Here is a 17,160-nt window from a genome sequence, read left to right as displayed (position 1 = left end):
TAAGTAAGTGGCAGAACCCTCAGGAACATTACCATACAGAGGGATCTGGGCCTGCAGGGCCACAGTTTCCTAAAAGTGGCAACACAGGTGGCCAAGGTGATTAATTGCCACGCTAAATTACCCCTTAATTGGGAAAAATAATTGGGTACTCAAAAATTCAAAACTGGTATTCTTTTTATAATATATGCAAATCGTCCACGAGCAGAGATACACTTGACAAGAGGGAACTTAGCGTGGCCAATCCACCTACTCTGCACATATTTTTGGGGGTGAAACCCACGCAGACACGGGGAGGATGTGCAAACTCCACACGGACAGTGACCCGGGGCTGGGTCCTCGGCCCCACGAGGCAGCAGTGCCACCGTGCTGCCCATGCAAAGGCCAATACAGCGGCCTCTCCCCACCCACACTCTTCCGACACCCCAAATATGACCACCTCCGGACTCGCGGCCACCCTCGCCAGCATGGTTTTCTTTGTTCCCTGATGCACCATCAATCAGACACGAGACGAGAGGTAGTTCCAAACGACAGGCTTTAATACACAAGATGTGTGCCCGGAGGTAGACGTACAGAGAAAGGCCGCCAGTACGGGTTCTTATACCCCGCCTCGTAGGCGGAGCTACCTACCTCAGCCAATCGGCGGGGAGGCACATGACTAGCTTCAGCCAATTGGCAGAGAGGCACATGACTTGCCTGGGCCAATGGGAGCATGGTTCTAGGGTACCTGTAATCTCCCTAGTCATACCACCACATTCCCCCACCTTCCCCCCCTTCAAAAATGGACTACGAACACATTTGGCGAGTACTCACCTTTTGTTATACAGTGCTCTGCCGGCAGGAGTCGCTTTTTCAGGAGGCCTTGCAGCACTGAGCGAACGGAAGGCCTGTGTACCAATTGTAGCACGAACAGGTGCGACTGCAGGGGGAAAACAACAGAACGTCATTCCAGTCAACGTCAGGAGAATAGCTGCGGCCTCCCCCGGGCCATTAAGGGCCCCAATTTGAGGCTAACTGTTTGTGAAGCATCTCCACAGAGGAACCTAGTTACCACGCCGCTGTGACTAGCTACGCCCCTCGTTATAATGACGCACGCGACCACTGTCTACTAACGCTGAACGGGCACATTTTCAATCAACGGCATTAAAAACGGCTCAAAAAGAATTTACAAGTTAAGTTTTTTTTTAATAAATTTAGATTACCCAATTATTTTTTCCAATTAAGGGGCAATTTAGCGTGGCCAATCCACCTACCCTGCACATTTTTGGGTTGTGGGGGCGACACCCACGCAGACACGGGGAGAATGTGCAAACTCCACACAGACAGTGACCCTGAGCCGGGATCGAACCTGGGACCTCAGCACCGTGAGGCGGTTGTGCTAACCACTAGGCCACCGTGCTGCCCATTTACAAGTTAAGTTGTGGGGCGGCACAGTGGTCAGCACTGCTGCCTCACAGCGCCAGGGACCTGGGTTCAATGCCAACCTTAGGTCACTGTCTCTGTGCGGAGTTTGCATGTTCTCCCAGTGTCTGCGTGCGTTTCCTCCGGTTTCCTCCCACAGTCCAAAGATGTGCAGGTTAGGTGGATTGGCCGTGATAAATTGCCCCTTGATGTCCAAACACGTGTAGATTAGGTGCTTTGGCCATGCTAAATTGCCCCTTAGTGTCCAAAGATGCGCAGGTTAGGTGGGTAAGTATAAAAAATGGGGAACCACTTAGCTAAACACTAATGCATTATATGTAAGTGTCCGGGGTAACGGCACAGTGGTGCAGTGGTTAGCACGGCTGCCTCACAGCGCTGAGGTTCCGGGTTCGATCCCAGCCCTGGATCACTGTCCATGTTGAGTTTGCACATTCTCCCCGTGTCTGTGTGGGTCTCACCCCCACAACCCAAAAAGGATGTGCAGGGTAGGTGGATTGGTCACGCTAAATTGTCTCTTCATCGCAACAAAATAACAATCTAAATTTTTTTTTAAAACAAGTGTTCCGGGGGCACCATTTTGCAATTTCTATCGAGGCTGAACTGCTGCGAATGGGTAGCGTAATCTGGTTTGATCCAGGCAGCGTGGGAAATCAGACATAAAGAGTTTCTGATCTTTGCAAGCTGAAAGTGTGATTACTAACAACATCTGGACGCCCCAACAACAATAAAAGCCACTGGAATTTGTAATAGCACAGTTCTGACATGGAAGACCTAACGATACAAGCGATTTGGGGGAGGTTGCGGGAGAGGATTTATAAACGAGGGGGAGGATCGGCGATTGAATGGGCTGGCAGAGCAGTAGCAAGATCTTGGGGTCCACGTACATAGATCCCTCAAAGTTGCCACCCAGGTTGATAGGGTTGTTAAGAAGGCGTATGGTGTGTTGGCTTTCATTAACGGGGGATTGAGTTTAAGAGCCGCGAGGTTTTGCTGCAGCTTTATAAAACCCGTTGGACCACACTTGGAATACTGTGTCCAGTTCTGGTCGCCTCATTATAGGAAGGATGTGGATGCTTTGGAGAGGGTGCAGAGGAGATTTACCAGGATGCTGCTGGAATGGAGGGCATGTCTTATGAAGAAAAGTTGAGAGAGCTAGGGCTTTTCTCACTGGAGCGAAGAAGGCAGAGAGGTGACTTGATAGAGGTGTACAAGGTGATGAGAGGCATGGATAGAGTGGATCGCCAGAGACTTTTCCCCAGGGTGGAAATGGCTGTCACGGGGGGGACATAATTTCAAGGTGATTGGAGGAAAGTATAGGGGAGATGATGTCTGAGGTCGGTTCTTTACACAGAGAGTGGTGGGTGTGTGGAATGCACGGCCAGCAGAGGTGGTGGAGTCAGAGTCATTAGGGACATTTAAGTGACTCTTAGACAGGCACGTGGTCAGCAGTAAATTGAAAGGGTGTAGGTTAGGTTGATCTTAGATTAGGATAAACGGTCGGCACAACATTGTGGGCTGAAGGGCCTGTACTGTGCTCTGTTCTAAGAGTGAAACCATCCACACGAGAGGAGTTATACTCACACAGCAGCAGGCTGTCACGGTGATCTGAATGGTGTTTCTCCCAGGCTGACACACATGCTTCAGGTAGAGGGGCTTGTGGGACGTTTTGTTTTCACCCCGTTCGATTGTCAGAGGTGTAGCATTGACGCTAACCTGCACCGATGCCGGCCAGTTCGTGTTCATCTGCCTGTCTTCGTGATGATAACATTTGAACTGAAGTTCTAGATCTGGCCTGGAGGATACAAGGTGGGCGTTAAAACAGATCCCGTTTAGCATGGGCTTGCTGAACTCATAACGTCGAGATCAGACAACGTAATTCAGACACTTATTTTCCCCGTAAGTTGTTCGTGCGAGGAATGGGGCTCCATTTCAGGTACTCTGCGTCCGTTTTATACAGACCGAAGCCCCATTTTCTCTGTCCCATCAAGCACCGTCATGGCGGACACAGTAAAGAGGTCTGCCTCAGAACAGGGCTCCCTCAAGCACCACTGTGATCGCTTCTGAGCCGAACGCCCAGGTGAAGATGGCCAATCCCCCCCCCCCGGAGACTGCACCGCCATTCAATAAGATCACAGAATTTACAGAATTTAGAATTTCCAGTGCAAATGGAGGCCGTTCGGCCCATCGAGTCTGCACCGGTCCTTGGAAAGAGCACCCTACTTAAGCCCACACCTCCACCCTTTCCCCATAACCCACCCAACCTTTTTTGGACACTAAAGGGTAATTTAGCACAGCCAATCCACCTAACCACATCTTTGGACTGTGGGAGGAAACCGGAGCACCCGGAGGACTCCGCACAGACAGTGACCCAAGCCGGGAATCGAACCTGGGACCCTGGAGCTGTGAAGCAACCACTGTGCTACCGAGCTGCCCACACGGCTGACCTATTTTGTGTTGAGTACCGCATTCCCCATCCCCCCCCACCCTGTACATCCTCCCCGTGTCTGTGCGTGGGTTTCCTCCGGGTGCTCAAGTTTCCTCCCACAGTCCAAAGATGTGCAGGTTAGGTGGATTGCCCGTGATAAATTGCCCTTAGTGTCCAAAATTGCCCTTAGTGTTGGGTGGGGTTACTGGGTTATGGGGATAGGGTGGAGGTGTTGACCTTGGGTAGGGTGCTCTTTCCAAGAGCCGGTGCAGACTCGATGGGCTGAATGGCCTCCTTCTGCACGATAAATTCTATGATAATCTATGATGAAGGAGAGAAGGAGGCAGCATGGTGGCACAGTGGTTAGCACTGTCGCCTCACAGCTCCAGGGACCCGAGTATGATTCCGGCCTCGGTTGACTCAGTTTGGTGTTTGTACGCTCTCCCCGTATTTGTGTGGGTTTCCTCCAAGTGCTCCTGTTTCCTCCCACAGTCCAAAGATTAGGTGGATTGGCCATGCTAAATTGCCCCTTATTGTCCAAAGATGTGCAGGTTAGGTGCAATTACAGGGTTAGAGTTACAGGCTGGGGAGTGAGCCTAGGTAGGATGGTCTTTCAGAGGGCAAGTGCAGACTCAAAGGGCCGAATGGCCTCCTGCATTGTAGGGAATTTATGGTTCTAAGAAGACGTTGGAAAAGGCGATATGCAGGGCATTATCCCCACGGTTGCAAACCAACATTTACCTGCTGTATACAAAATGGCTGCCGGGGTCCCTATAACAGTTTGACACACGCTGAAGGTGGGAAACACGGCTTTTATTTCTTTCATTTTACGCTCTCACATTGGCTACTGATGCTCCAGTGAGCCGAGGTGGCCGGCCACCTTTTTAAAAACAAATTTAGAGTATTTTTTTTTCCAATGAAGGGGCAATTTAGCGTGGCCAATCCACCTAACCTGCACATCTTTGGGTTGTGGGGGGCGAAACCCACGCAGACACAGGGGGGAGAACGTGCAAACTCCACACGGTGACACAGTGACCCAGAGCCGGGATCGAACCCGGGTCCTCCAAGTCGTGAGGCAGCAGTGCTAACCACTGCGCCTCCGTGCCGCAGCCTCTTCGACCCTCCCTGAATTTGTCGAGGGTTACCTTCCATTGACGTCAAACCAGAGGCAATGGATCACCCCCCCCCCCCCCCCCCCCCCCCCGTCCCCCCCCAAACCCTCACTGATCCCAAATTACCCAAATCAGTCAGCCAGCAGTGCTGTGGAGATCGAGCCGGATTGAGGGATGGGAAATGAATCACCAGGGTTTGGGTGGGAAGGAAACACTGATTGCCATGCTCCCATCACACCAGCCTCGACCTGCGGCCGAGGGGAGGTTGGCCCTGTGACTTGTTAACTTGTTAAACCCATATCCTCCACTCCCAGTCAACCCCCTCAAGGGAGGAAGGGAGATAATTGGCAAATGGAAAGGCAGTTCTGTTCCTGAAAAAATCTGCGCAGAGCCTCTAGATTTCAATAAATTCAATTCCTTTTCTGTTGGCGTCAAACTGACGAGCGCTTCTGCGCCAATTACCTCTGGCCGACAGATTCCAGTTAACTGGCTGTCTTTTACTTTGCCAAAGGAAAAGTGACAAAAATGTTGCACTCCTCCACCTCCACTTGCACGTCTCTGTCGTATTCTGCTGTGTCAGGATTTAACGCTCTCCGACGAGCACCTCGCCCGGACTGCAGTGCAACGGGAGAAAGAGACGCCCCCCAGATACAGAGCAAAATCACTGCAGTGCAGTAACTGGGCGGGCATGGTGGCACAGCCGGTCAGCATTGCCGCCTCACAGCTCCAGCGACCCGGTTCAATTCCGGCCTCGGGTCTGTGCGGAGTTTGCACGCTCTCCCCCCCCCCCCCCCCCCCCCCCCCCCCCCGAGTGTGCGTGGGTTTCCTCCGGGTGCTCCAGTTTCCTCCCACCAGTCCAAAGATGTGCAGTTTAGGTGGATTGGCCGTGATAAATTGCTCCTCAGTGTCCAAAGATGTGGTCAGGTGGGGTGACAGGGGGCAGGGGAGTGGGCCTAGGTAGGGAGCTCTTTCAGAGGGTCGGTGGGCCGAATGGCCTCCTTCTGCACTGTTGGGAAATTCAGAAACACTTTGGCACAAATAAGATGGTAAAAGCTGGAACTCTCTTCCAGAAACTGTTCATCTTAAATCTGAGATTAAGCGGCAATTTAGCGCGGCCAATCCACCTACCCGGCACATCTTTTGAGTTGTGGGGGCGAGACCCACGCAGACACAGGGGAGAATGTGCAAACTCCACACGGACAGTGACCCGGGGCCGGGATTCGAACCCGGGTCCCCGCCGCCGTGAGGCAGCAGTGCTAACCACTGCGCCATTGTGTCGCCCGGATTCATCAATTTCTGTTGGCCAAAGGTGTTACAGGACGGGGGAGCCAAAGACGGGTATACAGAGCTAAATCTCAATGATTGACGGGACAGACTCAAGGGGCTAAATGGCCTCCTCCTGTTGCCGTGTTCCTGACACAGACAGGGGAGTTTGGATTTACAGACAGTGCAAATCTGGTCAACATCAGCCCTGAGTAGAACTTGTGGCGCAGTGAATTATAGAATCATAGAAAAATTACAGCAGAGAAGGCCATTCAGCCCATCTTGTCTATGCACTTAACCTCCCCAGTTGTGGGAAGATGTTGCGAGGATGTTCAATACATGTCACAAACCCTCGATCCATGGCCAAAAAGGCCTGGAGAGGGATTTGAAGTGCAAGGCTCCTTTTTAACCAGTGTGATTCTGGACTATGAAGACTTCAAAGGTCCCACGTCCCACAATAAATCCCTTTGCTGAAGACTGCGGAGATATCCGTCCCTCTGACCTTGATTCACTAGGCCCTGGGTGAAGGTGAGAACAGGTCGCCACTCTAGGGTCCCAGGTTCAATTCCCGGCTTGGGTCACTGGCTGTGTGGAGTCTGCCCTTTCTCCCCGTGTGTGCGTGGGATTCCTCCGGGTGCTCCGGTTTCCTCCCACAGTCCAAAGATGTGCAGGTTAGGTGGATTGGCCATGATAAATGGCCCTTAGTGTCCAAAATTACCCTTAGTGTTGGGTGGGGTTACTGGGTTATGGGGATAGGGTGGAGGTGTTGACCTTGGGTAGGGTGCTCTTTCCAAGAGCCGGTGCAGACTCGATGGGCTGAATGACCTCCTTCTGCACTGTGAATTCTATGTAAATCTATGTAAATATAGGAAGGATGTGATTGCCCTGGAGAGGGAGCAGAGGAGATTCACCAGGATGTTGCCTGGGCTGGAGCGTTTCAGCTATGAAGAGAGGCTGGTTAGAGCTGGGGTTGTTTTCCTTGGAGCAGAGAAGGCTGAGGGGGGACCTGATTGAGGTGGACAACATTATGAGGGACACAGATAGGGTGGATAGGGAGGAACTTTCCCCTTAGCGGAGGGTCAATAACCAGGGGGCACAGATTTAAGGTAAGGGGCGGGAGATTTAGAGGGGATTTGAGGAAAAGGGTTTCACCCAGAGGATGATGGGAATCTGGAACTCACTGCCTGAAAGGGTGGTAGAGGCGGGAACTCTCACAACTATTAAGAAGTATTTAGATGAGCTCTTGAAACGTCGTAGCAGACAAGGCCTCGGGCCTAGTGCTGGGAAATGGGATGAGAATAGATCGGTGTTCGATGGCCGGTGCACGCACGATGGGCCGAAGGGCCTCATTCTGTGCTATAAAAACCCGCTGACACGAGGGTTGGCGTTGGATGCGATATCTCCTATGCATGTGCTGGCGGCTGACAGTCTCTCTCTGGGCTGGCCCACCAGCAAGAACACTTGAACAAAAGAAGCAAATGGATTCCAGTCCCTGTGGAATCGTCTCGCAAGTAAGTGCTTTAGTTGGAGAGCTTCAGGAGACGTGAGGAGAGCATTCGGAAGAAAAACAGTCATTCCAGTCACAAAACAGACATGTCAAGTAAAGGTTCAATATGAATCCTGTTGGAATCTCTGACAGTCAGCAATGCAGAAAAATAGCACTGTCCACTGACCCCTCTTCACAACAGCGTCTTTTACATCAGCCTGAGCAGATAGGCCTCTACAACATTTTTTTAGAGCTTTTACTCAGTTTAAGGTTTCGTCCATGACGTCATACCTCCAAAAAGTACGGCGCTGGTACTGCGCTGGAGATACAGCGTTGGTTTTTAACTTCGAAGCCGAGAGTGGGCCTCAACACTCCACCTCAGAGGTGGCTGTGCTATTCACTGAACCATGGATCACGTGGTTGGCACTGCTGCCTCACAGCGCCAGGGACCCGGGTTCGATTCCGGCCTTGGGGTGACTGTCTGTGTGGAGTTTGCACGCCCTCCCCGTGTCTGCGTGGGTTTCCTCCGGGTGCTCCGGTTTCCTCCCACAGTCCAAAATTGCCCCTTAAGAGGTTAGGTGGGTCAAGGGCCGAGGTAGTGTGCTCTTTCAGAGTGTCGAAGGGCCAAATGGCCTCCTTCTGCACTGTTGGGATTCTATGGTTCTATGTTAATGTGGAATAATTAATTTTAGGTGACCGGACAGGTTCATCCTGGTGTTAACTGACAGGTAGAAGCAACGCAAAACCTCCCACCGTTACCTGGATTCCCCACCCACCCTCGTCTGTCTGACACCGCGTGGGAACTTTTCTTCCCCACTCACCTCCACATGAGGGTCTGGTGCACAGAATGGCGGAGGTGGAAGACGTGGTTGCTGACGGCAAGGTTGTGCTCCAAGCGGAATGGCTCCAGTACGACGCCGTCCCGCACTGGGAACGTCAAGCGCAGCTCGTCCGCCGGGTTGGCTGAAACCAGGAAAAGCCGTCACGTCAGACTCTGTCCCGAACTTCCAGGCAGCCCATTCGGCCCCCTCTAGCCCGCCCATCAATAAGGTCACGCCTCATCGGATGGTGGGCCTCAACTCCACTTTCCTCCCTGTCCCCTTCTCATCTCCGTCTTAAATGAGAGACCCCTCCTTCATACTGCCCCCTTGGTACCCTCACAAGGTGAAACATCCTCCCAACATGCCCCCCCCCCCCCCCCCAACTCAGAATCTTCCATATTCCAATAAGATCGTCCCTTGTTCTTCGAAACCCCCAATGAGTATAGGCTGAACATTTCCTCATGAGATTCCCAGGAACCAACTGCTCCCAATACCCCTCCTTAATAAGGTGACTAAACTACACAATACTCCTGGTACGGTTTCCCCAATGCCCTGTTGTGGAAAGTATTCCCAACTTTTATAGTCCACCCCCCTCGGGATAAAGGCCGACATTCCATTCTCTTCCCCCATTCCTTGCTGTACCTTCATACTAACATTTTGCGACTCGTACACCGGGTGACGTTTGGTTTTCCCGTTACAACACCAGACACCCCGCGTCACTTTCCAATCTAGTAATGCGTTCAAAAACCCTTGCTTCCAACGGATCACTGTCCCCCACTTCAGCTGTTCATCGTGGTACTGTAATTCCTCATGTGGAGTTTAATCCGGACAAATGTGAGGTAATGCATTTTGGTCGGTCTAACATCGAGGGGAAATATACCGTAAATGGCGAAGCTCTGAGGAATATGGAGAGTCAGAGAGATCTGGGCGTGCAGGTCCACAGATCTTTGAAGGTGGCAGCACAAGTGGACAAGGTAGTCAAGAAAGCAGACGGAATGCTTGCCTTCATTGGACGGGGCATCGAGTATAAAACTGGCAAGTCGTGCTGCAGTTGGATAGAACCTTGGGAAGGCCGCACTTGGAATATTGCGCACAATTCTGGTCGCCACACTACCAGAAGGATGTGGAGGCTTTGGAGAGGTGCAGCGGAGGTTTACCAGGATGTTGCCTGGTCTGGAGGTGTAGCTATGTGGAGAGGCTGAATAGACTCGGAATGTTTTCATTAGAAGACGGAGGTTGAGGGGCGACCTGATGGAGGTCTACAAGATTATGAGGGACATTGGATAGAGTGGATGGGGCAGGCACTCTTTCCCAGGGTGGAGGGGTCAGTCACCAGGGGGCATAGGTTTAAGGTCAGTGGGGTAAGTTTAGAGGAGATGTGCGAGGCAGGTTTTTTTTTACATAGAGGGTGGTGAGTGCCTGGAACGCGTTGCCAGGGGAGGGTGTGGAAGCCGATACATTAACGGCGTTCAAAAGGCATCCTGACAAATACACGGATAGGATGGGTATAGAGGGATACGGCACAAGGAAGTGCTGAGGGTTTTGGCAAAGGGTGGGATCATGACCAGTACAGGCTTGAAGGGCCGAAGGGCCTGTTCCTGTGCTGTATTGTCTTTGTTTCTCACTTAGCCTCAGAGTTTGCATTCACAAGAAGTACGGCATTCAGAGAAACAAATCAGATTTTCCCGCAGGAACTAACAGAGAATTTGAAGTTAGGTTCTTTCCTCTGACGGGAATGTCCAAAAGGGAACACTATACATTGAAACACTGAACATGTACAGTGCATTCCGAAAGTAAATCTATGTTGTTCCTAAACTAAACTATTCCAGAGGTTTCGACACTGAGCAAGCTGACAGTGCGGGCAGCAGTATTGACCACGGATTGATGAACAGATGCAGGCGCAGAATGGGAAAAGGATCATTGAGGAAGAGATTGCAGAGAATAAGTATTCCAGAGAAAGAGAGAGGACTGACAGACACAGCGCAAGAGAATGGCAGAGAGAGAGAGAGAGAGTAAGGGCAGAGGGAGAGAGTGAGACGAGAATGGCAGAGAGAGAGAGAGAGAGTGCGAGAGAATAGCAGAGGAGAGAGAGACGCGCGAGAGAATGGCCAGGACGAGAGAGTGAGAGACGGCAGAGTAAGAGAGAGTGAGAGAGAATGGCAGAGAGAGAGGAGAGTGCGAGAGAAATGGCAGAGAGAGAGAGAGTGCGAGAGAATGGCAGAGGAGAGAGAGGTGCGAGAAGAATGGAGATAGCGAGAGTGCGAGAGAATGGCAGAGAGAGTGCGAGAGATGGCAGCAGAGAGAGAGAGAGTGCGAGAGAATGGCAGAGAGAGAGAGAGTGCGAGAGAATGGCAGAGAGGGAGAGAGTGCGAGAGAATGGCAGAGAAAGAGAGAGAGTGTGAGAGATCGGCAGAGGGAGAGAGAGAGAGTGCGTGAAAATGGCAGAGAGAGTGCGAGAGAATGGCAGAGAGAGAGAGTGCGAGAGAATGGCAGAGAGAGAGAGAGTGTGAGAGAACGGCAGAGGGAGAGAGAGTACGAGAAAATGACAGAGAGAGTGCGAGAGAATGACAGAGAGAGTGCGAGAGAAAGAGAGAGAGAGAGATATATAGAGGGAGAGAGAATGGCAGAGAGAGAGAGAGTGTGAGAGAATGGCAGAGGGAGAGAGAGAGATAGAGTGAGAGAGAATGGCAGAGAGAGAGAGTGAGAGAATGGCAGAGGGAGAGAGAGAGTGAGAGAATGGCAGAGAGAGAGTGTGAGAATGGCAGAGGGAGAGAGAGAGAGATAGAGTGAGAGAGAATGGCAGAGAGAGAGAGTGTGAGAGAATGGCAGAGGGAGAGAGAGAGAGAGAGTGAGAGAATGGCAGAGAGAGAGAGTGTGAGAGAATGGCAGAGGGAGAGAGAGAGTGTCGTGAAATGGCAGAGGAGAGAGAGAGAGAGTGTGAGAGGGAGAATGGAGAGAGAGAGAGTGTGAGAGAATGGAGAGGAGAGAGAGAGTGCGAGAGAATGAGAGATATGAGAGAGAGAGTGAGAGAATGGCAGAGAGAGAGTGAGAGAGAATGGCAGAGGGAGAGAGAGAGATAGAGTGAGAGAGAATGGCAGAGAGAGATAGAGTGAGAGAGAATGGCAGAGAGAGAGTACGAGAGAATGGCAGAGGGAGAGAGAGAGAGAGTGAGAGAGAATGGCAGAGAGAGAGTGCGAGAGAATGGCAGAGGGGAGAGAGAGAGTGCGAGACTGGCAAAGAGGGAGAGCATGAGAGAATGGCGGAGAGGGAGTGCAGAGAGAGTGCAGGGAATGAGATGCGGGAGAGCACAGGGAATGAGAGAGGGGAAGAGCGTTAGAGAATGGCGGAGAGGGTGTGCAGAGAGAGCGCAGGGAATGAGAGCGGGAGAGCATAGGGAATGAGAGAGAGGAAGAGCGTTAGAGAATAGTGGAGAGAGCACAGGGAATGAGAGCGGGAGAGCGTGAAAGAATGGCGGAGAGGGAGCGCAGGGAATGAAATGAAAATGAAAATCGCTGATTGTCACGAGTAGGCTTCAAATGAAGTTACTGTGAAAAGCCCTAGTCGCCACATTCCGGCGCCTGTTCGGGGAGGCTGTTACGGGATCGAACCGTGCTGCTGGCTTGTCTTGGTCGGCTTTCAAAGCCAGCGATTAGCCCTGTGAGCTAAACAGCCCCTGAGAGAGGGAGAGTGTGAGAGAATGGCAGAGCGAGACAGAGCAGAGAATGAGAGAGAGAGCGCAGAGAATGAAAGAGGGAGAGAGAATGGCGGGGAGAGAGAGGACGAGAAGCAGCAGCATGAATAATTCAAATAAAACAGCAGAAATGTCCAGAGGAGGTAGTGAGAATAATTTGTTACTGAGTTGTCGCCAGTTTGGGTGGAGCTTTATGTGCTCCCTGCCTGCGTGTTTGCCCCTCTCAGGACCTGAGTCTGCTGAGGAAGAAATTCATTTCCCTTTAAGGGAAAATACGGCATCTTAAATTCTCTGACAGCTAGACTCAATAAAGAGTGAGACTGTTCAATAATGCATTGCTCCATTAAAAAAGATCTATGTTGTATCTGCTGTAAGGTTTGAGGTGAAGTTCGATAAATTCTGTTAAAAGATTGGTCGTCTTTGGCAGCTCAACAGGAAGTATTTATTAACTAATATACCTATATTTATGTCCAGTAACGGTTCAAGCCAGGAGTTGTCTCCGTGCTTGCTTCTACGCACAGCTCTGTCCAACACACTAGGGCGGGGTCATGTGATCTCTTCCATCACTGTGTGGACGGCACTGCACTCAGTCCCATATTAATACTGTCGCTTACATTTCGGGAGGAAAATCCCGCTACGTCTCCAGGATTACCCAGCAGGCAAGGAGAACGTAGCCCCCTTCCAATCCACGATGGATTGTCTCCCTGCCACGTCCCCCGTCATGTCCCGAGTTGCAGACACGCGCGAACGTCTTCAGCCGAAACACCGAGACTATACGCAGCTATCTCTCTGCTCCTGCGAAGCCGCAGGTTTTTAAACCCATGTGGACTCTGATGTCCCCGCTCCCGCCCAAATCGGTTCTGCAGCTTTGCCCCCCCCCCCCCCCCCGCTCCCCACCCTCCCGAGGACACTCTTCCAGTCGAGCCGCGCGCGATTGTAGGACAGAAGCTCACCGTTACCTGAAGGGGGCGGAGGGAAGAGTATTCAGGTTGGGTTTAATATCTGGAAGAAAGGGCGATTTGACATCCTGGTTTGGGGACATGTACGGAGGAATATTACTCCCTGGTGTCATTGGAGGTGTTGGTGTTCCTGATATGGGAGAGTTGGGGTACCCAGGCATAGATCGTGCCGCTGGAATATAAATACAGGGTTATTTCATTTTCAAACACACAACCTAGTTTTTAAAAAAAAACAACTTATAGAAGTACCCAATTCTTTTTTAATCCCCAATTAAGGGGCAATTTAGCGTGGCCGATTCACGTACCCTTCATAGCTTTTGGGTTGTGGAGGTGAGACCCATTCAATCACAGGGAGAATGTGCACGGACAGTGACACCGGAGCTGGGATCGAACCCGGGTCCTCGCCGCCATGAGGCAGGCACTGCTAACCCACTGTGCTGCCCTTACACAACCTAGGTTAACATTCAGCAGATCATGACCCTCAACGCGAGCAGCGCGATGGCGCAGTGGGTGAGCCCGCTGCCGTCACGGCGCCGAGGACCAGGTTCGATCCACGACTCTGGTCACTGTCCGCGTGGAGTTTGCACATTCTCCCCCGTCACTGCGTGGCTCTCACCCCACAACCCAAAGAATGTGGCAGGGTAGGGGGATTGGCCACGCTAAATTGGCCCCCTTAATTGCAAAAAAAAAAGAAAATTGGTTACCTCTAAATTTAAAAACAAATGAACCCTCAATGTTCGCTTCGAACCACATTTAGTGAGAAACCAACGGGCCAGCGATTGTAATTCCTGGGAAGTCCCCACTCCTGACGTTGTCTCCGACTGGAGAACGGACATGTGGAGCCAAGGATCAGGTGTAGTGGGGCCTCCATGTCACCTCGGCTCTCCGACTCTGGGATCCCTGTGGTGAGATCCTGTGTTTGAGAATTGGGGCTGGAATGTACAACAGCGACTTAAATTTCTAACGGCACCTTAATATAATAAAACATCCAAACCGCCTCACAGGAGCAGTAATAAAACAAAGTACAACGCCAAGCCACAGAAGGAGAGGACCCAGAAGAAAATCCCAGAGGATTAGGGTAGCAGGGTAGCATGGTGGTTAGCATAAATGCTTCACAGCTCCAGGGTCCCAGGTTCGATTCCCCGGCTGGGTCACTGTCTGTGTGGAGTCTGCACGTCCCTCCGCTGTGTGCGTGGGTTTCCTCCGGGTGCTCTGGTTTCCTCCCACAGTCCAAAGATGTGCGGGTTAGGTGGATTTGGCCAGGCTAAATTGCCCGTAGTGTCCTAATAAAGTAAGGTTAAGGGGGGGTTGTTGGGTTACGGGTATAGGGTGGATACGTGGGTTTGAGGTTGGGTGATCATGGCTCGGCACAACATTGAGGGGCCGAAGGGCCTGTTTCTGTGCTGTACTGTTCTATGTTCTATGATTGTGGGAGTTTGGAGGAGATACGGAGAGATGAGACCACGGAGGGAGTTGAAAACGAGGATGAGAATTTTAAAATCATGACGGTGCTTGACCGGGAAACAGTGGGCGGGATTCTCCCCTACCTGGCGGATCGCCCCAAATGTGCGGAATCCTCCGCACCTTCAGGAGCTAGTCCCGTCCCGGAGTAGTTGGCGCCTCGCCGGCTGGCGGCGAAGGGCCTCCGCCGGCCGGCGCGAGTCGGCGCCGAGGACCCGGGGTCGATCCCGGCCCTGGGTCACTGCCTGTGTGGAGTTTGCACATTCTCCCCCGTGTCTGCGTGGGTCTCACCCCCACAACCCAAAGATGAGCAGGGTAGGTGGATTGATTACACTAAATTGCCCCTAAATTGGGAAAAAAAAGACTTGGGTACTCTAAATTTATATTAAAAATATAATGCAGTAACTCATACTAATTATAACTGAGAGAAATGATTTGACGGTTGTGGGGACAAAATAGCAGGGTGGGACTACAACTGATGGGTGAATGGCTCTCGATATAACATCCCTGGACACTGCAACTTCTGTGGGTTACAGAAGAGATGACTCCTCGAAGGATGGTGTGACAATGCACAAAGTGGCGTCGGACTTGGTTACTTATCATCATTGGAAGACTGTAGAAATGCGTACCTACCCCGTTAATGTTGGCCTGAGTGTAGTTACTGTAGTTGACGTTCGCAAAGCTGTTACTCGGCCGTTGTACTGTTCCGATGGCTGCAAAAAAAGAAAATAGGCACAGGTGATGCTGCCGTCGAGCGCTCCAAAATCACAGGACAATTCATTGCCGGCCCCGTTCCCTCAGTCAACTCTTCGAGGCGAGGGGAGGACTTTGATGCTGTCCGATTTCTGAGGCCTGTAGACGTGGCTAATTCCTCGCCCAACCCTGCTCTTCCCCGCACATGAGCCACACCAAGGCCCTGAGTTGACTCGGATGGGCATCGATAAGATGGGCAATCCTCCCGTGACCCCAGAGGCATCAGAGATTTTTAACTTCAAAATCCGACCTCACAGTGGTTAGCACTGTGGCTTCACAGCTCCAGTCTCAGCTTCGATTCCTGACTTGGGTCACTGTCATGTGCGGAGCCTGCCGTTCTCCCCGTGTCTGCGTGGGTTTCCTCCGGGTGCTCTGTTTCCTCCCACAAGTCCCGAAAGACGTGCTTGTTGGGATGAATAGGACATTCTGAATTCTCCCTCTGTGTACCCGAACAGGCGCCGGAGTGTGGCGACTAGGGGCTTTTCACAGTAACTTCACCTAAATAGATAATTACCAAAAATCAGGGACTAGCATTCCATGATGCCCCTCAGGATCTTTCCAGCGAGTGAACTCGTGTTGAAACAATGCTTTCATACAAGTGCAGAACCCAATTCGCCATTGGAAACGGGAGTTTTCGTATTGCATGCAGCTTTCAATCTTACCTTGTAATACTGCCCCATCGAGCCAGGGGCATGGGGTACTGTCCTGTGGTCTGCTGGCCTGGCATCCGATGGGCGGGATAGTTCGGAGAAGGAATGGATCTCGGGGGGCTTGCGGAAGGGTACTGGCTGGGCTGGCTCTGGTACTGGCTGCTGGCACCATACTGTTGCCCCGGGTAGCTCTGCTGCAGGGGGGGGGTTAAGCAGAATCGTGAGTTAATGATATCGGCATAGCGCCCCCCCCCCTTCTTCCCCCCACTGCAATCCCAATGCTTCCGAAATAGGGAACGACCCTCCCGAAGTCAGGACTGCCCCACAGATGGAAGAACGCAACAGTCCCCTTAGCAGGGAATCTCCAGCTTTCGTTTGACGATGCGGGAACAGAACGACGTGCATTTATATAGCACCCGCCCCCACCCCCGCCAAGAAGGCCAGGCTTTAACATCTCGTCCGAAAGATGTATAACAACTGAGTGATACGATCAGGGCCATTCTGCAGTTACACAGTCCCTTACCAATCCCGGGTCTTCGTCCACAATCAGCTAGTATCCCGGGGTATGATTCTCTTAGTGTATCACCACTATTGGACCAGTCATACTGGGGCAGTACGGCGGTGGCACAGTGGTTAGCACGGCTGCCTCACAGCTCCAGGGTCCCAGGTTCGATTCCCGGCTTGGGTCCTGTCTGTGCGGAGTCTGCACATCCTCCCCGTGTCTGGCGTGGGTTTCCTCCGGGGGCTCCGGTTTCCCTCCCACAGCCAAAGATGTGCCGGTTGGGTGGATTGGCCGCGCTAAATTAGGGTGGGGTCCCCTGGCGCTATGAGGCAGCAGCGCTGAGGCTAACCACGGTGCCGCTCCTGAGAAACCGCCAAGAGTGGATTGGAATGAGCGCGTTCGGTATTCGTCACGGAATGGCCTTTCTCGTTATCTGTTGTGGGACAAGTTTCCCGGGGGTCATCTCTGCGGCTTAGAGGGGATGGAGTCTTACATCAGCTGTGGACATGGGAGCAGAAAGCAGTGGGTCCGTGGGTGATCTTGCCAGCTCTCTGGTCTCGGGGGGTCACAAAGCCACCGAATTAAACTCCCATTCCAAGCATCTGAGCACAGAATCAA

The 17,160-nt window shown here is 52.0% G+C and overlaps 1 protein-coding gene across 1 annotated transcript in view; it reads right to left on the bottom strand.

Moving 5' to 3' along the window:
* Positions 1–17,160, bottom strand: part of LOC119957553 (zinc finger MIZ domain-containing protein 1-like) — a 191,096-nt gene that overhangs the window by 28,827 nt on the left and 145,109 nt on the right. The window contains 9 exon segments of the mRNA XM_038785701.1: positions 811–916; positions 3,001–3,211; positions 8,527–8,668; positions 13,177–13,192; positions 13,194–13,348; positions 13,987–14,108; positions 15,271–15,350; positions 16,053–16,081; positions 16,084–16,342. Of these exon segments, the coding sequence (XP_038641629.1) occupies positions 811–916; positions 3,001–3,211; positions 8,527–8,668; positions 13,177–13,192; positions 13,194–13,348; positions 13,987–14,108; positions 15,271–15,350; positions 16,053–16,081; positions 16,084–16,342 (1,120 nt within the window).

Source organism: Scyliorhinus canicula, chromosome 26 (assembly GCF_902713615.1).
Source record: "Scyliorhinus canicula chromosome 26, sScyCan1.1, whole genome shotgun sequence".
Taxonomy (NCBI): Eukaryota; Metazoa; Chordata; class Chondrichthyes; order Carcharhiniformes; family Scyliorhinidae; genus Scyliorhinus; species Scyliorhinus canicula.
The sequence above is the reverse complement of the archived record's forward strand: the minus strand, read 5'-3'. Positions and strand labels throughout refer to the sequence as shown.